The sequence below is a fragment of the Physeter macrocephalus genome, chromosome 16 (assembly GCF_002837175.3).
Source record: "Physeter macrocephalus isolate SW-GA chromosome 16, ASM283717v5, whole genome shotgun sequence".
NCBI lineage: Eukaryota > Metazoa > Chordata > Mammalia > Artiodactyla > Physeteridae > Physeter > Physeter macrocephalus.
This window is the reverse complement of record NC_041229.1, coordinates 39,631,905-39,641,666: the sequence shown is the minus strand read 5'-3', so window position 1 is coordinate 39,641,666 and position 9,762 is coordinate 39,631,905. Positions and strand designations below refer to the sequence as shown.

The 9,762-nt window shown below is 43.2% G+C and overlaps 1 protein-coding gene across 1 annotated transcript in view; it reads left to right on the top strand.

The window, feature by feature from the left end:
* Positions 1 to 9,762, top strand: part of HEPHL1 (hephaestin like 1) — a 92,610-nt gene that overhangs the window by 40,772 nt on the left and 42,076 nt on the right. The window contains 4 exon segments of the mRNA XM_024131757.1: positions 1,176 to 1,318; positions 1,462 to 1,593; positions 3,180 to 3,391; positions 6,608 to 6,758. Coding sequence (XP_023987525.1) covers positions 1,176 to 1,318; positions 1,462 to 1,593; positions 3,180 to 3,391; positions 6,608 to 6,758 — 638 coding nt within the window.

Below are 9,762 nucleotides of genomic sequence, written 5' to 3'. Positions count from 1 at the left end.
GGGGTGGGATGAATTGGGAGATTGGGACTGACATATATACACTAATATGTATAAAATAGATAGCTAATAAGAACCTGCTATATAAAAAAAGTTCAAAAAAATAAAATGCAATTTTTAAAAAGGTAAAAAAAAAAAAAAGAGAGTGAGCCAATATGTGAGATAGAGGATGCTGTGTACACAGTTAGGAGGTTTATATAATGGTCCAAGCACAAGGTGAGGAGGACATGCATGTACTGGGGTTGTGACCATGGGAAGAAAGGAAAGGAAAAGATGCAGAAATGAAGGTGAAGAAAAGGAAGGGTGCAAAATAAAAGGTTACAAAGTCAGGATGAACAAGGTAAGGAGTTGAGGCAGAAAAAGAAGACAAAGCCTGCACGTCTGCAAGAGTGATGGCACCATTGACAGAAATAGAATAGAGATAGTATTAATTGGATGTTATATCATCGTATTTCACAACTTTGAAATTTGGTATTTCATGTATATAGTTTGTATGGTAACTCCATTGATTAAATTATTTGATTAACTAGACACTCCATTCCTTAATCATGCCAGATATCAGAGCATACTCTATGCAGAGTCTATTCATATTGACATCAGCAAGAGATAGAGGGATGCTTATTCTGCAAAGACCAGTTGGCTCTTGGTTAATTTGTATGACACCATTCTGGGACTCCAATATTGATAATGAAGGAGTTTGCCTGTGCCTTCTTCAGTTGCTGGACCTCTGGGGAAGAAAGTACAATGGCTAAGAGAGAAATGAGCTTGAGCATCAAACAGCTTCTGAAAACTTTTTTTTTTTTTTTTCGGTAGGCGGGCCTCTCACTGTTGTGTCCTCTCCCGTTGCGGAGCACAGACTCCGGACGCGCAGGCTCAGCGGCCATGGCTCACGTGCCTAGCCGCTCTGCGGCATGTGGGATCTTCCCGGACCGGGGTACGAACCCACGTCCCCTGCATCGGCAGGCGGACTCCCAACCAACTGCGCCACCAGGGAAGCCCCACTTCTGAAGACTTTTAAGGCTGGTTGACTATTCCTGGGAACTTTGTTGAAGACTGTGCTATCTTTTCTGGAGATAAGGGTGGCTAAATGGGCTAAAGGCAATACAATAATGCTCCATAATTAAGGCACTTGGTGGATATGCAGAGGTGTAATCTCAGTCAACTTCCTATTCTTTCCACAGTGACTCTGAGCTCTACTTCACACAAGGGGACAACAGAATAGGAGGAAAATATTGGAAGGCTCAGTATATAGAGTATGTTGATGCAACTTTTACTCGAAGAAAAAGACTCTCTGAGGCAGAAGCCCACCTTGGAATTCTTGGTACAGTGAAACCATCTGTCATGTTTTGAACAGGGGAAATGTTTTATAGGCCATGCACACCTAACATGGAAGGACTCTTCTCCTGCTCCTATCCACTTCTCTCTTTTCATCCTCTTATCTCTCTTTCTCTTAATATTTCTCAGGTCCCATCATCAAGGCAGAGGTGGGTGATACTCTGTTAGTGACCTTTGCTAACAAAGCCGACAAGGTCTACAGTATTTTGCCCCAAGGTGTGATCTATGACAAGGCCTCTGATGCAGCCCCAAATGTAGATGGTAAGTCCCAGCCTCAGCCTTGGTAGGAAACAGGATGAGTGAGCAAAGGAGTTAGAACTGGACAGACCTGGTTCAAATCCTGGTCCCTTTACTTACAAGCCCTGTGAGCTTGAGCAGCTATTTCAACTTTCTGAACCTTATTCTTCTCACCTATCAAATGCAGATAATGACACTCACCTCATGGGCTTTGGAAAAGGATGGAGAGAATTTAGGACAGGGTCTGGCCCACAGTAGGTACTTAGGAAATGTTAATGCCTTTCCTTTTCCCTCAGTAATGTAATAAATCTCAAAGTGATCTACTTTCACAGTCACCCCCACTTCTCTAAGATGGAGAGCTTTTCTGCTGCATTTGGATGGGATCTGTGGCTGAAGGCTGAAAGGGAACTCTGATTTCCAATGTTTTGTTGAATCAAAATCTTACATGTGGTCTTTGCTTTGTCTCTATCGACAAATATTTATTTAAAACCAGTATTATGTGCTTACCATCATACACGGCTTCTCCCAATCACAGAGTATGTAGCACAGGCTCTCTACATGTAAGAAAGGCAGCTTCTAACCAGTGGCTGCAGGAAATATCCTTCTATTCATTATACTGCTTTTGGGAAACTCCTGGTCGCGTTGGAAGCCTTCCCCATCACTACAACAGACATCATGACTCCTGGGATACTTACTTCTTCATGCCCTAGTATGAGGTCATTCACAGTCCAGAGCAGTGATGGGGAGGGGACAGAGAAGGAAGGAATGGAGGGAGTATTCCCCCTCTCTACACCCACCCTCCCCTCCCCCTGCTGCAGCAAAATTTCCTGTGCCTGCAGTCTCTTCCCTGGTCAAAATGCTCACAATGACTTTTGTGTGTGTGCAGAAAGAACACTAGTGACAGCGCAAATGTCCACATTTTCTATTGTTTAACTCAGAAAACTTACTAGGCACCTTTTTGAAAAGCTCTGGACAAGATACAGAAAGTCTCTGGCCCCAGTCTAGTTGGAGAGATTCAATGTGTTCATTTGGCAATATAATGTGAGGGTTAAGTGCAAAGTCTTTGGAATCAGACAGCCCTGAATTTGAATCCCAGATCTGCCACTTATCAGCTTTGTTACCTTGGGCCTTGGCTTACCTCCTCTAACTTGTAGTTATTTGGGTTATTCCTATTTGAACCTTCTAGATTTCAAACTCTTTAAAGGTAGGTCTCTTGTTTAACTTATTGGGGTATCCTCTGCAAGGCCAAGTACAATATATTCCACATGGAAGGTACTCAATGATATTTTATGAATTTACATTTATATATTAATATATAAATGGGCAATTATTGCTCTTCTAACATTTGCTAAACCTGGTAGTTGAGTAAGAAGTAGTATCTGTGAAGATATTAAATGTAATCTGTGAAGAAGATAATCCTTTGATATAAGCTTCTATCTCATGAAACAGCAGATTGTGACAGTGGCCTCCCTGGTAGGATACAGTGAAAATAACTGTCCTTCCACAACGTACATCATCAGAGAGAGACACACCAGGGCTGGAAGACCCAGTGTGACAAGTTTAGTGTTCTTGGCTGTTGCTTTGAATAACTGTTTCATTTATCTCCTCAGGATTTCTGAAGCCAGGGGCACACGTTAAGCCAGGTGAAACTTTCACATACAGGTGGACGGTGCCTGAAAGCATAAGCCCAACAGCTGATGATCCCCCCTGTCTGACCTATCTTTACTTCTCAGCTGTTGAGCCAATCAAGGACACCAGCTCTGGCCTTGTAGGGCCTTTGGTAGTCTGTAAAAAGGGCATTCTCAATGCTGATGGGACACAGGTAGGCCATCAAAGGTCACCAAGTTCTTCTCAGGGTTGTATGTGAGAGAAATCAGTAATATGGCTAAAGAGTAAATATTAATAAAGAGTCAGTTACAAAAAGTGATTTTTCCTCATTGCTCTTGAAATTGACTTCTACGAAATGAGGATTTTATTTTATTTTGTTTTTCCTAAATTTAAAATCTGAATTTTAATTTAAGGTAATTTTAATGTAATTAAAAATTTAATTTTCAGATCTTAAATGTAAATTTAAGATCTGAAAGTTACATATGCCCACCTAGCAAACCAGGATTTCTGCTTGTTGTGGCTGGAATTTGGTGGGTCTCTTTCCCTGTGCATTTCTTTGATTCTAGAAGCTTCAGAGATCTATATGAAATGCAAATTGGGATCTTTTTGGGGGGCAAGTTTTCTCAAACTTGGCCACACATTGGAACCACCTGGGAACCTTTTAAACATCCTTTATTCAGGTGTTCCAGACCAATTAAATCAGAATCTCCGGGTGACTCCAATGTGCAGCCAAGTTTGAGAACCCCTGTAGCTCACCACTATAATCTGGAAATTAGTCACTATGACCGAAGGAACAAGAAAGCAAGTAGATTGTTTCTTGCAAGTCCCAACTGAGAAGTTTCGATTAAGCCACACTGATTAGTGTGGCAAAGAATAGCATTTCAAGCTATGTCTGCATGATATTAAACACATTGATGAAAAAAGGAAAAGCCAGACATTTAACCATTTTAAATTACTTTACCAATCAGAAATAGCAAGCTATTTATTTAAATGGTATATTTTGTAATATTTGGCATTAATCCTAGTTCTGTAGAGAAAAAGAACCATTAGGATGGGTATATAGATAGAAAGAAAACTATTATAAGGAGTTGGCTTACATGACTATGGAGGATGACAAGTTTCAAGATCTGCAGGGTGAGTCACAGAAAGAGACCCAGGAGACACAAAAGGCCAGCAGGCTCAAGACCCAGGAGGAGCCTGTGTTTGAGTTTGAGTCCAAAGGCAGGAAAAAGCTGTTGTTCCAGTTCAAAGGCAGGAGGAATCCCCATTTACTTGTGAGAGGGTCAGACTTTTTGTTGTTCTGCTAAGGACTTCAACTGATTGGATGAGGCCCACCCACATTAAGGAGGGCAATCTGCTTTCTCAGTCTACTGAATCAAATGTTAATCTCATCCAAGCACACCCTCATGGAAACAGCTAGAATAAGGTTTGACCAAATATCTGGGCACCCTATAGCCCAGTCAAGCTGGCACATAAAATTAATCATTACACAGGGTCCTATCACCTACCTTCTAACCTTCTCCTGGGCTAATATCCCACTTTTATAGACCCAGTTACATTCCAAATAACTCTCAGATGATGAGGTTCTTCAACTGAACTCCTTTCAATGGTTCCTTCTCATATTGTGGACAATTGCAATCACAGTTAATAACAGTTAACATTGAGTACTTAGTATTTGCCAGATGTTGTGTTGAGTGTTTTATAGTATCTAATTTACCTTCCAAAAAAACATGAAGTAGGGACTACTCATATCCTCAGTTTGCAAATGAGGGAATTAGGACTTAGAGAAGACAAGTCATTAGTCCCAGTTTTCACAGCATGTAAGCAGAATGGCACTAGAACCCAAGATCTTTTAAAATGTTTGACCCCTTGTCCCCCACCCAATTTTTTATATTGTATTTTGAAAATTTTTAAGCCTATATTTTTTCTTTCCATAGCCAATGATCTTAAATTATTGCTTTCTAAAACACCATGTGATAAAAGCAGTAAGTGTACATAAGGTATAGTAAGAACAAAGCAAAGAATACCCTTATCTTCAATGAAGAGTTGAAGTTTCACAGGGGTGGGACAGCTAAGCTGACCCTTTAAGTTGGATTACAGTGGGAGACCATCAAAGTTGAGAGGGTACACGCATAAAGGACAGAGGCTTGCTGAACCTACCAAGTTCAGATTGCTGCAAGGATCTTGGCCTTACTTCGGTCCAAGTGCCAGGAGAGAAGGGCTGAGAGATGAGGCTGCACAGGTAGGCAGGACCGATCACTGTGAGGCTGAACAGGTAGGCAGGGACCGATCACTGTGAGTTTAGATTGTATTCTCCAGATTAAGTAGAGAGCTATGATCAGATGGCACTGCTGAGGATCCCTCTGGAGCAGGCAGCAGGATGAAGGGTAGATTGGAAGGGAGCACATTAGAGAAGGGAAGATGGTTGAGGGACAGAAAATACAGTTACCTCTCTGGTTCAGCTTTAAAGAAAAGTAGATTTCAGCAGTTCAAGATGCTGTTTGGTCAGACATGCTCAAAAAAGATGGATTAGGAATATACACAGTGGGAAGTAACACCTGAATATCAACTCAAATTAACATAACATAGCAAAGGCCATGGGTTACTTGAATTCATTATTTCACTCAAAAACACCTAGTGAGTGCCTACTTTTCCAGTCATTTTTGTTGGAGCTGGGGATACAGAGAGGGACCCAAAACTTCCCTACTCTCACAAAGCCTACATTGCAGTGGGCAACATCAAAAAATATAAATGCATAAATAAAATATAATTTCTGGTGGAGATAAGAGCTATGAAGAAAAGTAAAGTGTGGTAAAATAGTGTGAGTGAGCTGCAGGCAGGATGGAAGATGAGTGACTGTTTTGCATAGGGTGGTCGGGGAAGGGCACTCTGAGGAGGTGATGTTTGTGTAGGGAATGGAAAAGAATAAAGGAGTGAGCCAGGCAAGACCTAGGAGAACCTTCTAGACAATGGGAACAGCACACACAAAGGCCCTGAGGCAGGAATGAAGTTGGTGTGTTCACAGAAGAGCAAAAGGCCAGGGTAGCTGGAATAAGTTAGGGGGTGAATACACGGAGATGAGGCCAGAGAGAGAGGCTGAGGCCAGGACTTGGAGTCTAGGGTAAGGAAAATAAGACAGTGATGACCAGCCTGAAAATAGGAGTACCAGAGGGAAGGAAACTTCTGAGCAAAGACTTATTTCCTCTGAGGAGGTCACATGGACAGGGAGAAGGATATAATGAGGAAGATGAATTTGTTGGGTGTAGAATGAATTTATCAGAATCCTGATTTACAAAATGACCTAGTAAATCTATGGCTAACATTGACGCTAATTTACTTTGTGTTACTTTGTGTTAATTTTGAAAGTGAAGTAGAGCTAAGAAGTCCTCCAAGCTGTACTTTAATACATTCATTTCTTTCTTCTCTGTAGAAAGGAACAGACAAGGAATTTTACCTATTATTCACAGTCTTTGATGAGAATCTGAGCAGGTATCTTGATGAAAATATTCAGAAGTTTACCTGGTGTCCCTTCAGCGTTGACAAGAAGGACAAAGAGTTTGTGAAGTCCAACCGAATGCATGGTATGAAAAATGTTTTTCCCTCCTGTAAAGGAAAGTCATAATTGCATTTGAAGTGAAAATGTTTGGAATGCTTTAACTATCTTAAGTTTTGTTTCTTCGGTATTGTTCTTGGTCATGCGTAAAATATTTCGTGGCTTCAGACTCATAAGGTATGGTGAAACCTCCCTATCGCAAGAGATGTGAAACTTAATTAATACTTCTAAAGCACTTTACCAGCCTTAGATAAAGCAATACAAAATTTGAACTCGCAAAGATCACAGTACATCATAAATGTAGAAAATTACTGACAAAATGCCCTCCCTTGGGTTTGCAATAATGTCATTAATTCTGATAATCCAGCTGATAATTGGGGATAATTATTATCCAGCAAGGCATCTCTTATCAAGTTGTATGTATAACTATCTAAAGTGTTAATTTTTAAAACATTAGCCATTCCTATCCAAGACCTTCTTGTAGGAGAAATTAGTTAATTATCCTTCTCTGTCTCTTTTATATCAGTTGTTAACAATAGCAAACCCACATTGTAATTGGTGTGAGTAACATGGGATTCTTGTTAGCCTTGGAGAGATTACCCAAGGTGGCAAAGTAATGCACAAGAGTCCAAACTCAAATGGCCACCAGAGTGTGTAGTCAACAAAAATGCCTAGAGGGAAGGGATCAAGATGGTGGAGTAGGAAATGTGGAACTCATCTCCTCCCACAAACACATCAAAAACACATCTACAGGACACAGAGGAAGATAGAAGAGTAAGACGTGGAGATCACCTTCCTCCCCACAGATACATCAGAAATACATCTACATGTGGAACAACTCCTACAGAACACCTACTGAACGCTGGCAGAAGACCTCAGACTTCCCCACGTTCCTCCCCACAAATACATCAGAAATACATCTACATGTGGAACAACTCCTACAGAACACCTACTGAACGCTGGCAGACCTCAGACCTCCCAAAAGGCAAGAAACTCCCCACGTACCTGGGTAGGGCAAAAGAAAAAATAAACAGAGACAAAAGAATAGGGACGGGACCTGCCCCTCTGGGAGGGAGCTGTGAAGGAGGAAAGGTTTCCACACACTAGAAGCCCCTTCGCTGGCGGAGATGAGGGGGCCGGAGGGGGGAAGCTTCGGAGCCGCGGAGGAGAGCGCAGTAACAGGGTGCGGAGGGCAAAGTGGAGAGATTCCCGCACAGAGGCTCGGTGCCGACCAGCACTCACCAGCCCGAGAGGCTTGTCTGCTCACCCGCCGGGGCTGGCGGGGGCTGGGAGCTGAGGCTCAGGCTTCGGTCGGATCCCAGGGAGAGGACTGGGGTTGGCAGAGTGAAAACAGCCTGAAGGGGTTAGTGTACCATGGCTAGCCGGGAGGGAATCCAGGAAAAAGTCTGGACCTGCCGAAGAGGCAAGAGACTTTTTCTTGCCCCTTTGTTTCCTGGTGCGAGAGGAGAGGGGATTAAGCGCGCTCTCTGGCCAACTCCAGAGAGGGCCGCGAGCCGCGGCTACCAGCGCGGACCCAGAGACTGGCATGAGACGCTAAGGCTGCTGCTGCCACCACCAGGAAGCCTGTGTGCGAGCACAGGCCACTATCCACACCTCCCCTCCTGGGAGCCTGTGCAGCCCGCCACTGCCAGGGTCCTGGGATCCAGCGACAGCTTCCCCAGAAGAACGCACGGCGCGCCTCAGGCTGGTGCAACATCACGCCGGCCTCTGCCGCCGCAGGCTCACCCTGCATCCGTACCCCTCCCTCCCCCCGGCCTGAGTGAGCCAGAGCCCCCGAAACAGCGGCTCCGTTAACCCCGTCCAGTCTGAGCGAAGAACAGACGCCCTCAGGCAACCTACACGCAGAGGCGGGGCCAAATCCAAAGCTGAACCCCGGGAGCTGTGGGAACAAAGAAGAGAAAGGGAAATTTCTCCCAGCAGCCTCAGGAGCAGCAGATTAAATCTCCACAATCAACTTGATGTACCTGCAACGGTGGAATACCTGAATAGACAACGAACCATCCCAAATTGAGAAGGTGGACTTTAGGAGCAACGATATATATATTTTTTTTCCTTTTTCTCCTCCTGTGAGTGTGTATGTGTATGCTTCTGTGTGTGATTTTGTCTGTATAGCTTTGCTTTTACCATTTCTCCTAGGGTTCTGTCTGTCCGTCTTTTTGTTTTTTTTAGTATAGTTTTTAGCACTGGTTATCATTGGTGGATTCTTTTTTGGTTTGGTTGTTCTCTTCTTTCCTATTTTTTTAAAATTACTTAAAAATTATTTTTTATTTTAGTAACTATTTTATTTTATTTTACCTTCTTCTTTCTTTTTTTCTTTTTTTTCTCCCTTTTATTCTGAGCCGTGTGGAGGACATGTTCTTGGTGCCCCAGCCAGGCGTTAGGGCTGTGCCTCTGGGGTGGGAGAGACAAGTTCAGGACATTGGTCCACCTGGGACCTCCCAGCTCCACGTAATATCAAATGGCGAAAATCTCCCAGAGATCTCCATCTCAACGACAAGACCCAGCTCCACTCAATAACCGGCAAGCTACAGTGCTGGACACCCTATGCCAAACAACTAACAAGACAGGAACACAGCCCCACCCATTAGCAGAGAGGCTGCCTAAAATCATAATGAGGCCACAGACACCCCAAAACACACCGCCAGATGTGGTCCTGCCCACCACAAAGACAAGATCCAGCCTCATCCTCCAGAACACAGTCATTAGTCCCCTCCACAAGGAAGCCTACACAACCCACTGAACCAACCTTAGCCACTGGGGGCAGACACCAAAAACAACGGGAACTATGAACGTGCAGCCTGTGAAAAGGAGACCCCAAACACAGCAAATTAAGCAAAATGAGAAGACAGAGAAACACACAGCAGATGAAGGAACAAGGTGAAAACCCACCAGACCTAACAAATGAAGAGGAAATAGGCAGTCTACCTGAAAAGAATTCAGAACAGTGATAGTAAAGATGATCCAAAATCTTGGAAATAGAATAGAAAAAATGCAAGAAACATTTAACAAGG